Source organism: Elephantulus edwardii, unplaced genomic scaffold (genome assembly GCF_000299155.1).
Source record: "Elephantulus edwardii isolate Elephantulus edwardi_28Jun2011 unplaced genomic scaffold, EleEdw1.0 scaffold00053, whole genome shotgun sequence".
Taxonomy (NCBI): Eukaryota; Metazoa; Chordata; class Mammalia; order Macroscelidea; family Macroscelididae; genus Elephantulus; species Elephantulus edwardii.
In genome coordinates this window covers 15,496,908-15,512,462 of record NW_006399803.1, presented here as the reverse complement: position 1 = coordinate 15,512,462, position 15,555 = coordinate 15,496,908, and the positions used below count along the sequence as shown (strand labels likewise).

General features: G+C 37.1%; 1 protein-coding gene across 1 annotated transcript in view; it reads right to left on the bottom strand.

Moving 5' to 3' along the window:
- LOC102852614 (glycosyltransferase 54 domain-containing protein-like) overlaps nucleotides 1–15,555 on the bottom strand; it is a 68,607-nt gene that overhangs the window by 24,988 nt on the left and 28,064 nt on the right. Inside the window, exons 4-5 of the mRNA XM_006887045.1 lie at nucleotides 11,444–11,577; nucleotides 1,186–1,232 (exon numbers count right to left, since the gene is read on the bottom strand). Coding sequence (XP_006887107.1) covers nucleotides 1,186–1,232; nucleotides 11,444–11,577 — 181 coding nt within the window. The remainder of the gene's footprint in view (nucleotides 1–1,185; nucleotides 1,233–11,443; nucleotides 11,578–15,555) is intronic.

Sequence of the window (15,555 nt, the reverse complement as noted above, 5' to 3'; positions counted from 1 at the left end):
GAGGGGTCAGTCCCTGGAAGAGGTTATCTTTCTCTTGCAGGTGGAAGTTCAGAGAAGGACGATGGAGGATCAGAGATGAAGACCCTAATTAGATGGCTAGATGCAATTAATATGTATTTAGCAAAGCAGAGATTGTGAGGCTAGTGCAGCATTGGACAGCATGTTGTGCATAGGATCATTCTGAGTTCTCGCTGCTGGAACAGCTCTTAACAACAACATACATTTGTTTGCCAACAACAAGACAGTGCTTAATGTTTGGGCAGGGCAAAGTTTAAACTTTGCAGAACAATTGAGTTTTTCATTGATTATTCGATTAGTACCTAAATTTCAGCTTGCATGATCTTTTCATGGCCCCACCCTATTGCATGAGCTAAGAACATGCTTAGACTGGTGAGCATTTTAGACAGTCAGTGATGGTGCAGCTGAAAAGTGAGCATCCCCAAGAGATCTAACAATAAATACTTCATCACAAAATAACTAATTAATGACTAGGGAAGATATTTAAAATGATAACCCTTTGCAACCACAGCACCTCTGAGGAGATGTGAAACGCCAACCTTTCTTTTCGTTAGGAGCAGAATGTTTGGAAAATTAGGCATGCTCTGAATATATCCACAGTGCTGAAATTGGTAAGTAATCTGGAGTTTTGGTGGCCTAATGGTAAGAAGCTGTGCTGCAATCCCAAATGCATATGGTTCAAATCCACCATCTCTGTGGGAGAAGGATGGATAGTCTCCTCCTGTGTAATTAACTGCTTCTGAAAATCCTGAAGCATCAGCTATGAGTTGGTTCCACTTCCATAGCACTCACTAACAACAAAATCAGTGTATGGTTGTAGCTCATCCCTCATAAACTATGTTGAGTTGAAGATTGTAAGCAGAAGTTTAAAAGTCACTTCATACACCAAAGAAGAGAAGAAACTTTTAAAAATAATTAGTTGTCATTTCTCAGAGGCAAAGGAGTTCATGGAGGATAAATATAAAAATTAAAGCAGAAAAACAGTTTTGTTACATATGAAGTTGGAGAAGTCTAAAGTACCTATAATAACAGTTTAGAAAAAAACAATTGTTTATTTTTGCCTAACTATACATAGTACAAAAAGATGATTTCTAATAAAAATAATAGGCAGAAAGATTGTTACAAGAAAATTAAAGTTGAAGTTAAAGTTTATTGGATAGTACTTACTTCTTTTTAATCATGTTAACAACATCGCTTAAATATTCTCCTTTACTCTGAAAATAAGAAAACATTATTTTAGTAAAACCAAGTATGCTTAGTAGTTTTACTAATACTTATTTGCTACATGTAAAGAGATTGAGATTGTTAACAGCTTCAGCTTTCTTGGCTCCACAAGCAATACTCTAGGTGCCAGCAGACAGGAAATCAAAGATTAATTGCATTGGGAGAATCTATTGTCAGGGACCTCTCCAGAGTACTAAAAAAACAACGTCAGTCTAGAGACTAATGTGTGCCTGATCCAGGCCATGTCTTCATTGTTACTTGTTATGCATCAGAAATCTGGACAATGACTAAGAATGACAGAAGGAAAATTGATACCTTTGAATTGTCATTCTGGAGAGGAGTGTTGAATATATCATGGTCTGGTAGGAGAACAAACAGGTACATCCCAGAGAGGGTGAAACCAAGCTGCTCCTTGAAGGTAAGGATTTTGAAGCTTTGTCTGACATACTCAGGACATGTTGTAAGGAAGGACCAGTTTTTGGAGAGGGGTGTCATAATTGGGAGGGTGAAGGAACAGTGCAAGAGAGGAAGACCCTGGATGATAAGGATTGACTCAGTGACTGGGGATAGACCAGGCTTGAGAGCTGTTGTTGACATGGGGTCACTATGAGTTGCAAGTGACTCGATGGCATATTACAACAACAAATCTATTTTAATGGAGCTCTGGTGGCTGAATGGTAAGAAGCTGAGCTGCAATCTCAAAAGCATCTATTTTTAATTCACCAATTGCTTCATGGAGGAAAGATGAACAATCAACTCCCATGTGATTAATTGCCTCTGAAAACCTTCTGGAGGGTCAGCTATGGGTCAGCTCCAACTCAATGGTACACCACCACCACAACAACAACAAAAAAATATAATTTATAATTATGCCTTATCTGAATTTAAAAATAGTATACAAAATCTAGGTAAATCCATCTTATTTTAAAAGTCATTTTGAGGTGACTTATTTTATTATTTAAATATTTTTGCTGCAGTTTGTGTGAAAGTTTACAGAGCATATTGGTAGTCCATTCAACCATTTATACATATTTTATTTTGGAACATTGGTACAGTCTTCACACTATAAATACTTTCCACTTCCTCCTGTGTTTCTCGTTCCACTTATCTTTCTATCCTCTTCCTTCTTACCTTCAGAGCTTCATACTCCAGAAATGCTGCCTCTAATATTATATGGGTAATTATTATAAGAACTGAGTACCTCCCTGGTGCTACTGTTTATCCTAGAAGAATGTCTGTTGTCCGGCTAAAAGTCATGTCATAGGCGTGAGATCATTTCCAGGCTTAAAATGTGACTCAGAGCTCGGATCTCGGCAATTCACCAGTTTGTAGGAAGCGAGCACCTGATCATCTTGATGACGTTTAGCTTTGTTCCACAAAGATTTCCTACTCTATCCAGGAGCCTCTGGCGTGGTCCCTTTTGGGGAAGTCAGCAGTGAGTGGTAGAATGGCACCAAGCAGTTTTTCTAGTCTTAAGGTCATGGAGGTTAGGATTTACAAGTTCCATTAGTCTTACGAACTAATTGTTTCCATTAGCAATTAAAGTCTATTCTGTTGGCTAGTTTTTGCTCTAGACAGGATGAGATCAATAGCTCACAAGCTTTTAAAGCCCCTGTCACTACTCATCAAATTAGAAAGTAAAACAATGTCTTTGAGGGCTATATTACGTGAATCTGCCTTGATGTTCCCCAAGACTGAGATCCTGAGGACTTCTGTCCAGAAATTCATCCCATTAGGGTGTTTATAGTTAAGACGGTTGTGTAACTTTGCCTCACATTGACTCTGTAAGTATATATATATATTTACAGCACATACAATTACACGTGTAGACTGCCAAGTCTACGTGTGATCATGGAAGAAAAAGACCCTTTTGTTTGCCAAATCTGTTGGTCTTACCTGTTTGTCTATGTATCCACTTGTACCTCAATATTTATTACTAGAAAATGCAGGGTTGTTTATGTAATGTTGTTTACTTTTGTTGTCTTTAACTCTTGTGTATCTTTCCTTCTTTCTTTTTTTAAAATGATTTAATACTGACTGCCCTTAGATTTATGTAGCCTTTCCCTTCATAGAACTTAATATTGTCTGTTACATTATTACTGACTTTCTTTTCCTTCTCTAAAAGTTGGTAACCTTGAAAGTTAAATTTCTGTTTTGTGTAAGCTCTTCTTTTTATAATTAACTGAATTATAGTTTTTCTTTTTAAAGTTATTCCACTTAGTTTCATTCTCTCCCAGTTTATTCATATTATGCAATTTTTAATGAATTCTTTCTTCTTTAACATTGCATTCTATTGCGTGTGTGTCCATTATTTATTTACCTATTCATTTGCTATTGTATTTGTACCTTTGTTTGTAAATGGAATTGCAATAAACATGAGTATGCATACATGCTTGTGTCTCACCTTATTTATTTGGGATATATACCTATTAGGAAGATTTCAGGATCATGTGGTATTTCCATTTACAGCATTTTAAGGAAGATTTATACAGTTTTCCACAGTAGTTTCACCATTTACAGTCCTCAAAACAATGTATAGTGTTCTAGTCTTGCCACATCTCACCAGAATTTGTTGGTTTCTGTCTTACTAAACTTTACTATTATTACTGAAGTGAGATGGTATCTCATTGATTTGATTTTCATGTCACTAATCGTTAATAATTTATTGTAGTTTCTCCTTAACTCAGGTTATTGATGAGTTTCCCTCCAATACTGATGTCAAAGTCATCTGCACAGAGTCTAGGTTCAGGAATTATTTGCGAAGCATACAGATTGAATAAGTACGGAGAAAGTACACGTCCATGACACACACTCTTCTTGATTTTAAGCCATGTAGTGCTCCCTTGCTCCATATAGATAACAGTTTCTTGGTGTAGGTAAGTGTTCTAGGATTTCCACTCCTCTCAATGTTTGCTTTGATCCACAGAGTCAAAAGCCTTTACATAGTCCATAAACATGGATAGGTATTCTTCTGGTATTCTCTACTTTCAGCTAGGATCCACTTAATATTAGCAATGATGTCCCTGGTGGCATGGCCTATTCTAAACTTGAACTTCCGACAGTTCTCGGTAAGTGTTCAGTTCTAGCTTTTCTTGAATGATCTTCAATAATGTTTTGCTTGCATGTAATATTAATGATATTGCTCAGTAATTTCCACACTCTGTTGGATCTTTTTTCTCAGGAATGTGAACAAATATGGAACTCTTTCAGTCAGTTGGCCAAGCAGCTGTCTCCCAAATTTCCTGGCAAAGAGTGGTGAGCATATCCAAGTCTGCATCTGTTAGTTAAATATGTCAGTTAGGATGCCATCAGATCCTGGGCGTTATGTTTTTGCCAATGCCTTCAACACAGTTTGAACCTCTCCCTGTATTACCATTGTCTCATGTTCATATGATACTTCCCCAATTTTTCAGTGTTGATCAATTCTTTCTGTTATAGTGATGCTGTGTATTCCTTTCTTCTTCTTTTGATGTTCCATGATTATTCAAGATTTTTCCATAGCATGTTTGAAAATTGCAACTCAAGGCTTACATTTGTATTTTCAGTTCTTTCAGCTTAAGAAATTTCAAGCAAGTTCTTCCCTTTTAATTCTCTGACTTCAGCTCTTTCACATTTCAATATACTTTTTTGCTTTATCTTCTCAAGCTTCCATTTGAAATCTTATGTTCAGCTCTTTTACTTTGGCATTTCTTCCTTTGGTTTGGCTTCTCGATCCTTTAATGCAATTTTTAAAGTCTGTTCTAACATCAATTTTAGGTTTTTTTCTTTCTTCTCCATCTTTTTAATGATCTTCTGCTCTCTTCATGGATATCCTTGATGTCATCTCACTTCTTCTCTGGTCTTTAATCATTAAAGTTCAATGCCACAAATCTCTTGTTTAAATGAATCTTAAATTCTAGTTGGGTATACTCAAGGTTGCATTTTGGTTCTTGTGGTATTGTTTTAATTTTCTTCAGCTTCCATGAGTAACTGATGATCTATTGTACAGTCGGCACATGGCCTGGTTTTGATGGCTGATACTGAACTTGCAATGCTTGCTGCATGAGATTAAGGGATAAAATCTTCAAATATGGATTACCTGTCAACATTTAAAAAAAACCGCAAGAAAACACAAAAGTCATCACCACTGGGCCAATAGGCAACATTATGATAGATGGAGAAATAACTTAAATTGTCAATTATTTTATCATACTTGGTCAAGGCTCTTGGTAGCAGCAGTTAGGAGATCAGGAACAATTTTGCATTAGACAAGTCTGTTGTCAGGAATTTCTCCAAAATACTGAAGAGAAATGATGTCCATTTGAAAATTAATCTGTGCTTGATTCAAGCCATGGTCTTTCTGATCACTTGCTATTCATTTGAGAGCTGGACATTGAATAAGGATGGCAGAAGAATTGATGTCTTTGAGTTGCAGTGTTGAAGAAGACTATGGAATATCCCAAGAACTGCTAATAGAATACATAGATATGTCTTAGGAGAAGTGTAGCCTGAGTGTTCCTTGGAGGAAAAATGATGCAGCTTCATCTCTCATACTCGTGACATGCTGCAAGGAGAGACTATACTTTGGAAAGGTATATTATGCTTGGAAAGGTAGAGGGTTCACAAAGGAGAGGAAGATTGACACAGTGACTGCAGCAATGGGTTCAACTATGTCAGAGGTGATGAGGATGGTACAATATAGCACTGGGTACTAGTCTGTTGTTTATAAGATGGCATGAGTTGTACTCAAGTTGATAGCACCTAATAACTAGAGTTAATGTTGGAGTTCTGATGGTATAGTGCATAAGCACTTGTACTGCTAACCAAAAAAATCTCACTTCCATCAGAGATTCCTTGAAAACAAATGAGTAATCTGCTCCCTTGTGCTATACAAACTCCCAAAAGTCTACTAGAGAATCAACTATGATTTGAATAGTTAGTGCGTTGCACTGGGTAAATTCTGCTGCAAGAACCTCTTTAAAGTGCTAAAGAGCAAGAATGTCAGTTTAAAGATTAAAGTGTTTTGTGATGTTAGCCTAAAAGTTAGGGGGTTGGTTGGTTAGTTTGTTTAAAGACATTACATTTAGCCAACTCTAGTCTCCAGCTATCTTAACTGCAAGCACATGGTCTTGCAAATCAGTATGGTCTTCTAATCACCAACAGCTGTGGGACTAGGCTAAGCGAAAGAGTGCATCTTACAGTGGGTGGCAAGACTTGAGGGAGACTGGAGCAAGACGATAGTGGGAGTGAAATCTTAGTGGTGGAAAGACTGTGGTACTTCTGTGGAGAAACTGTAGCAAGGTGTAAGCAGAGGAGCTCTGAGATGAAGGCCACAATTAAAGGTTTTTGCTGTTCTTGCCAGATGCTTGAAGGAGAAGCTGACTTTTCTAACTCGCTGGATAATTTGGATTTGACAGCTGAATTGAAACCAGTGGCTGGACTAATAGAGGAATTGTACTTTGGAACTTGAGATAAAACCTGAACTTATTTGGGATATTCTTTGCCTCCCACACACTCCAACTTACTTCCCTAGTAAACCTCATTCTCAATACCACAACTGTGAGTCTGTGAGTCAACAACAAATAAAGAAAACCTCTTACAGTTGGTGCAGCTCTAGAGGCTCCATGGTGCTGGGCTGTGGGCTCTTTCTCTGCTTTCTACTCTGGGACTGTGAGAGGCTGTGCTATTATTACTTTCTCTGGCCCTTTCTGAGAGATGTTCATCATCCTGTGCCCTCATGTCCAGTTTTCTTCTTTTAGACCATACTTCTGAACAAAAACTGTGGTTTTTAAACGGCTTCATATGCATCTGAAAGTTGGACAATAACTAAGGAAAACCAAAGAAAATTGATGCCTTTGAATTGTGATATTTACAAAGAGTATTCAATATCCTCATAGACTTACTGCCAAAAGAACAAACAAATCTATCTTGGAGGAAGTGCAACCAGAGTGCTCTTAGAGGAAAGGATGGTGAAATGCAGTCTCACATACTTCTAGCATGTTATTAGAAGAGGTAGATCCTTGGGGAAAGGCATCATACTTGGAAAATCAGTCCTTGAGAAAGGTATGTTTGGAAAAGTAGAACTAGTGAGAAAGAAGACCCTAAATGAGATGGCTTGACAAGGTGGCTGCAGCAATGGACTTGAACATGCCCATGATTCTGAGAAGACAGCAAAATAGGGCAAGTTTTCTATCTTTTGTTCATAGAACTGTCAATATCCTTAGCACAGCCTGGATTTCTTCCCTCAATAACATTGTCTCACTGTTCCATTCTACTTCTGGAAATGGTTCTGTGTCATCTGCTTTTTTTGGTACATTGATTCTGTCTATTCTTTCTGTCTTCTTTTGATACTTCCTAAATCACTCAATATTTTGTTCACAGAATCCTTGAGCCTTGAAACTCTAGGTGTGAATGTGGTCTTTGGTCCTTTGAGCTTGAAACATGCTGAACGTGATTTTTCCCTTTTGATTTTCAAACTCCAGCTCTTTGCTAGCTAGAAAATACAGGGTTGGTGACAGAAATGAAGCCAGAGATCTCTTCATAAAATTTTGTACAATCAGTGATCTATTCACTATAAATACCCTAACAAAGACATAAAAGGAGACTACAGATAAGGAATGTAACATTTTGGTGTATTTTGTTTCATCTTCTTGAGCTGCTCTTTGAAATCCTCTGCTCTATCACTTCATTATTCTTCTTCCCTTAACTTTAACTCTGCTCCATTCAAGAAAAGTTTCAGAATCTCTTCTAACATCAGTTTTTCTCTGTTATTTATTTATTCATTCATTCATCTATTTATTTATTTATTTATTATCTATTTATCTATTTATTTATTTAATGTGTGTACCGTCAAATTGGATCTGACTGTTACAGGAGGCGATTGTTTCTCCTTCTTCAGCAGAGCATCTGGTGGATTTGAACCGCGCACCTCTGGGATTGCAATCAGTTTCCTGCCACTAGGCCACCAGAGCTCGCCTTCTTTTCTGTTTTTTAAGTGACTCTTCGCTTTCTTTACTTATGATATCCTTGACATCATCTCAAAACTTAGCTGATCTTCACATTTTAGGTTTCAGTGCATCAAATCTATTTTTGAGATTGTTTCTAAGTTTGGGTAGGATAACTGCAAGGCTGTATTTTGGTCCTTGTGGACTAATATTTTAATTGTCTTTAACATTAATTTGAACTCGCTTATGAGCAGCTGAGGGTCTGTTCAACAGTCAGTCCCTGACCTTATTCTATATACTGATAGTGAGTTTACCACTGTCTATTCACACAGATGCTTATGGGGAGCTCTGGGGGCTTAGTAGTATGGAGTTGTGCTACCAACTCAGAGGCACGTGGTTCAAATGTGTGGTTCTTCACTGTGGGAGAAAGATAGATAATCTCCTCTTGTGCACTTTATAGCCTGTGAAAAGCAGCTGGGGGGTCAGTTACGAGTTGGTGATAACTTGATAATACTTAACAGCAATGTTCATACAGATGTAGTCAATTTGACTCCTATGTTTTCAATTAGGTGAAGTCCATATGTATTGACAACATTATACTTTTGTTAAAGTACCTTGATTTAACATTCAATCAGGTTCAGACTGCAGAAGTTGATAGGATTTCTCAATTTCTTCATCTTTGGCTTTAATAGTTGGTGTATATTTTTAATATTAGTTATATATACTGGTCTTACTTGGGTGTGGATATTATTTTATCCCTGTCAGCATTGTACTTTAGTAGCACTTTGCTTACATAAGCTATCTTCAATTTCCACATAATGTTAGTAATTGAATCTCCCATCTCCCAGAGAAGATTGCTTGAGAATGGGTCTGGATTACACTGCAGGCCACTTTGAGTAGTTACCAATATCTTCACAGGGCTAACTCTTCCTATACATGTTTGTAGTATGTCCTTCCACTTATGCAGATCTCTTTTACTTAATTACAGTAGTGTTTTGCAGTCTTCTTTTAAATCTTTTATTATAACTCTAGTTAAATTTTCACAGGAACACAATTACGTGTTCTGGGATTCTCATTCTTCTCAATGTGAGTCATAATTTGTTGTGATCCACATAGTCAAAAGTCTTTGCATAGTCAACAATACTAGACAGACATCTTTCTTGCATTCTTTGCTTTCCACCAAGATGTGTCTGACATCAATAATGATATCCTTGGTGTCACAGCCTCCTGTAGAACCAACTTCAATTTCTGGCAGTTCTTGGTCAATGTACTGTTTGAGCCATTTCCTAATAATATTTAGCAAGATTTTACATGTGTGTGATATTAATTATACTGTTTGATAATTTCTTCCACATTGTTTGGTCACCTTTTTGGAAAATGGCAACAAATATGGATCTTTTCAATTCAGTTGGCCATGTAACTGTCTTCTAAATTTCTCAAAACAGACTAATGAGCACACCCAAGGCTGCATCTGTTTGTTGGAATATATCAGTTGATACCTTATCAATTCCTGGGGCCTTATTTTTTGGCAATGCCTTCTGTGCAACTTTCAGTTCTTCATTTACTACCATTTGTTCTTTATCATATGCTATTTCCCGAAATGATTCCGTGTCAGTCAATTATTTTTTGTACCGTAACTGTGTGTACTCCTTCCATCTTTTTTTGATCCTCCCTGGATTGTTATTTATTTTGTCCATAGCATCCTTTGTATTGCAAATACAGGCTTGAGTTTGTTCTTCAGTCCTTTCAAATTAAGAAATCCCAAGCAGGTACTTCTCCCCTCCCCCACTTCAACTCTTTGCCCATTTCATTATAATATTTTGTTTTCTCTTCTTGAGCTGCCCTTTGAAACCTTCTGTTCATCTCTTTTACTGTGTCATTTCTTTTCTTTTTGTTTTAGCTTTTTTACGTTCTAGTCCATTTTTCAGAGTCTCTCCTGACATCCATTTTTGTCTTTTCTTTCTCCCCTAATGATCTTTATAATGATTTCTTTTTTCTTCCTAGGTGGATAGCCTTGCTGTTGTTCCACAACTCAGATGGCCTTTAATCATTAGTGTTCAATGTCTCAAATCCACTCTTAAAATGGTTTTTAAATTTAGGTAGAGTAGACACGGGGTATGCTTTGGTTCTTGAGGACTTAAGAGAAAAACGTAGCTAGTGTGCTCTATCTGTGAAACTTCATCTTACATACTTTAGGCATGTTTTTAAGTGAGGCCAGTTCTTAGACAAATTCATCATGCTTGGAAAGGTGGAAGGTCAGCATAAGAGAGAAAGACCTTCAACAATCTCCTCCCACTTTATTTACAGCCTCTGAAAACCCGCTGCAGCATCAATTTTAACTCAATGGCATCTAGCAACAATAAGTATATATAAATCTTCTCCAGCACCTCATGTCCCCCCAAACTGTACTTAATAAATTGATTCGTGCACTATTTTTTGGACCTGTTGTTGTTGTGTATCATCAGGTTGGAACCCACTCATAGCTGGCCCTCTAGTGGTTTTTCATAGGCAGTAAATTGTATGAGAGGAAATTTTCCAATTTTCTCTAACAGAGCTGCTGGTAAATTCAAACCATGTGCTTTTGGAATTTTAGCACAACTTTTAACCACTAAGCCACTGCTAGGCAGTTTCTATTACTGAATTATGTCTCCTCATTATTGACTACCTCATCATCTGACATTTCACATTTATGACAATAGTAAAAACAAACAAACAAACAAAAAACCACCCTACAATACTCCATTTTGTAGACTAACAATATATATCCAGTTGTAAAGAAACACTGAGGTCATATGAAGAACCAAACTGGTAGACCCTGTGTGCCCATGGAAAAGAAATTCACATTACATACAGTTTCATCTCATATGAGGAGAGAAAAGCATTGCCTCCCCAAGGAACCAGAGTGTCATTTTTCAATGATGAGTTGACCTTTGACCTCTAACCATATTTATAAGCATCAATTTTAATATTCTTTTACATATCTAATTTTCCTATTCATACAGCATGTAGAGCTCCTGTATTAAATGCAAATAAATTAAAACAATCTTATTTCTTTACAGTAAACTTTATATGTTCATTTTAAATTTATGTATGTAATTCTTTCTTGGTGGTGTCAAATGAACATTAAATGTATTGTCTGCTATTCAAAAAGGTATCTATGAGTTGCTATCTAAATGTAAAACTGTATTTTAACATGGTGTAGTGATTACCATTGAGTAAGGGGGTCGAGAGAGTTTATAGGTCAGGATAATGAAAACATAGTTACTTTCAATACATACATCTGCAACGGAAACAATCACGACAGAGTCCTTCTCTTCTGAAGGAGTCATCCTGGAGATGACAGATGTCAGTGTTTGCCTCAGGTAACTGTGCTTCCCTCTGCTTACTGTTGAGATACCTACTGCAAAAGAAACTGGAGACAAAAGAAGATGGAATTATTATTCTAAAATGCTGGGAAAAATATAATTTAGTATTAATACCTATTTTTATTTCTATGTATGAATTAGCTCATTGTCATAAAATGTGTACTTGAAGCTGTATTTCAAAGATAATCCAAATTTGTCAATTTAAAAACACAGATTTTATTTTCTATTCGAGGAAACTTCGTATCTGCAATAGGTTATTGGTAGCCATTGTCGCGGTATCAATGCCAACTCATAGTGACATTATAAGGCAGAATAGAATGGCTCCATAGGGTTTCTAAGGCGTTAAATCCTTACAAAGCAACCAAACTCCTGTCTGTCTTTCTCCCATGGAGTGACTAGTATGTTTGAACTACAGTCCTTTTGATCAGTATCCAAGAGCTTAACCACTGTGCTACCAGTATCCTTAGACTGTTAGTCTCAAAAACTCATTGCTCTGAAATCAGACCTCGGAGCTGAACCTCCAATAGGTTTTTGGAGGCCGTAAATCATATAGGAGATCACTCATCTTTCTCTTGAGACATGGCTGTTAGACTGTTAGTAGATGATTAAGATGTTCTCATGACCATGTCATGTAGTTCGAATAAACAAAATCCAAAACCACTAGCTGCTTTCTAGTTATCGTAGTCCTTAGGTGTGAAATTTTGCACATTGACTGATACATCTTCCTAAAGGAAAGCAGAAAACAGCATAAAATAAAATTATTAATGCAACTCAATGGCACTTAACAACAACAACAACAACAACAACTTTTCACCTATGGGGAAAAGTGGATGAGATAACTTCAAAATGATTTTGTAGAAGTGAATATGTGTGCCTAATGGTCTTTTATCACCTGAAAAATGACTGCAGCACTGGGAAAGATAAACCTCTATTTTATCCTAAGATTCTGTCAGTGAAGCCTGCCCATACCCAACCTTGGCTGCACCACTGCCTGGCTGTGTGTGCTTAGACAACAAACAAGCCTCTCCAGTCTTGACTTCCCTACCTTTGAAGTGAGGATAATGACTTCTAGAAAGGCTGACTGAGGAACTCAGAAAAATACCTATAAAGCAATAATAAAACTGAAGTCTGTGGGAAACTGCAAAGAGCTCAGACGCCAGTGTTTTTAAGAACAACTACTGAACTTCGATAAGAACAATGGAAATCTATGTTTCCCAGGTTATAATTATATTTAAATATATTTTCATTTGCATATTTTGTTTTGTGAAATCCCTGTTCCTGCTCATTTTTTTATATCATTACCAGCATTTTTCCTATTGGTTTGCATTTTGTTGTTGTTACATGTTGAGTACAACACATAGCAACTGAGCTGAGTATAACTCATAGAAACCCTGTGAACAACCAGTCTGAACACTGTTCTATCCCGCATGCCATCATCACAATCTCTGACACACTCAAGCCCACTGACGTAGTCATGGAGTCAACCCACTTTTTTGAGGGTCTCCCTCTCTTTTGCTGCCTCTCCACCTTCCCAAACATGATGTTCCTCTCCAAGAAATCACCACTCTTAGCAATATATCCAAAGTGTATGAGATGAAGTTTTATCATCTTTACTTCCAAGGAGCATTCTGGCTTCACTTTCTCCAAGATATATCTGTCATTATTTTGGCGTTCCATAAGATATTCAGTTCTCTTCTCCAACACCAAAATCCAAAGGCATCAATTCTTCTGCTGTCATCTTTATTCACTGTCCATCTCTCAAATGTATAGTAAGTGACTGGAAAAACCATGGCCTGAATCAGGTACACTTTAGCCCTCAAAATGGCATATTTACTCCTCAGTAATTTGAAGAGATCCCTACCTACAGACTTTCCCAGTGCACTCCATATCCTGATCTCCTGACTATGGGTACCAAGAGTATTGCCTATGGATCTAAGTAAGATGAATTCAAATCACAGTGACCCTATAAACAGCAGACTTGAATCCTGTCCTATTTTTGGCCATCCTCATCATCTCTGACACATTTGAGTCTCTTGCTGCAGTGACCATGTCAATCTATCATTTTAGAGGTCTTCCTATCTTTAACTAACCTTCCACCTTTCCGAGAATAATGACCTGTTCCAAGGAATAACTTCCCCTAACAACATGCCCAAAGTATTGAGAGATGAAGCTTTATCATCTTTGTCTCCAAGGAGTACTCTGGCTGCATTTTTTTTTCTAAGAAAAAGTTCTTTTGGCAATCTATAGGCTATTCAGTATGAACTATTTAGTTGTTATATGTGTAACAAATATCATCTCTCTTAGTTACTGTTTGACCTCTTAGTGAATACAAAACATCTACCCTAATATAAACAACTTCATTAATAATTTCCTTCAAAGTTAGCATTTTTTTAAGATGCGGTGCTTACCTAGTTGTTATAAACGTATTCCACTGAGTCATTTTCTAGATGATTTTTTGCCTATCATATTTAAATCTAGAGTTTACCTGGGGTCGATTTTTATGAATGATGTGAGACAAGTTTCAAGCAAAGGGATTCACTATAAAATGCTCTATCTGAGATGACTTCTCATGTCTTAGCTTGAAGTATGCATTTCCAGGAGTTTACAAATCCTTTAATGACTCATCTCAACCTACTTCTGTTTAATTTACTCTTCTGGTAATCAGTCTTAATAATTGTCATCTTGTTGTTAGGTGCTGTTGAATTGAGTATGCCTCTTAGCAACACTATAAACAACAGAAATGAATACTGTCCTATCCTGTGCCATCCTCACAATCTCTGACACACTTCAGCCCATTGCAGCAGTCACTGTGCCAATCCACCTGGTCAAGGGTCCTCCTCTCTTTCACCGTTCTGCCACCTTCCCAAACATGATGTCCCTCTTGAGCGATTAGCAATATGCCCAAAGTGAGGTGAAGTTTAATCATATTTCCATCCAAGGAACACTTTGGCTGTACCTTCTCCAAGACATATCTCTTTTGGCATTCCATGGCATATTCAGTATTCTTCTTCGACACAACTGTTCAAAGGTGTCAATTCTTCTGTAATCCTTATTCACCATTCAGCTGTCAACAGCATAGCAAGTAATAGTTCATCTAATATCACCTTTTCACCTTTCTGGAAAAAGTTGTTCCTCTAGGTTACTTGCTTCAATGACATAGTTCCCCTATTGCATGAGAGTGGGGTCCATGTTCATCATTATATCCCTAAGGTCAAGTAAGCTCTTAGCACAGAATGCTTTCGAAGAAGCATATTAAATGAAGGGATTGGAGACTTCTCAAAAAAGTTGCCATTCTAGCTGATATCACATGGAATAAAGACGTTCACACGACAAACTGTAGGTTGATGAGAGACAATATGCCAATTGCAGGCAGTGATTGTTGCTGTTGTTTATTGCCGTTTAGTCAAACATGACTCTTTTTGGCCAATGAGAGCCCAGAGTGCAGGCTTGCAGAGACAGTGATTAGCACATGCAAATTTCATGGAGATCTCAAAGAGCTTGGCTATTTGTGGGAACCACAGATAGTTTGGGTTTGCTGGAAATGGCCTATTTTGAGCCTTGTCAAGCAGCTAATTTTTAACTTCATCATATGTGCTATAAGGATATATTGATGAATTTTAAGCAAGAGTCAGTCATAATCATAATCATGTAGGCATTTTGGTAATACATTCCTAAGGTAAAGACAAAGAATGGATTGACTTGTAATATAAAAGCTATAAGAAAAATTTAAAGTACATTTTAAAATATTACACAGGAAATGGAGGGAGACTCTATTAGGACAGAGGAATTGCACTGCCATTATAAAGGCACATTATTTGGATTCACCAGCTGCTTTATGGGAGAAAGATGAGCAATAAACTCTTGTTTAAGTTTCCTTATCCCAGTCATCAAGGCTAGGTCAAATTTCTAGAGATTTTTGCTGATCTTAGTTCCCAGAAAGATGAGGAATAGGAAGATAACCAGTTAAGCACAGATTTCTTGAGGTCAAGTGTGTGTGTGTGTGTGTGTGTGTGTGTGTGTGTGTG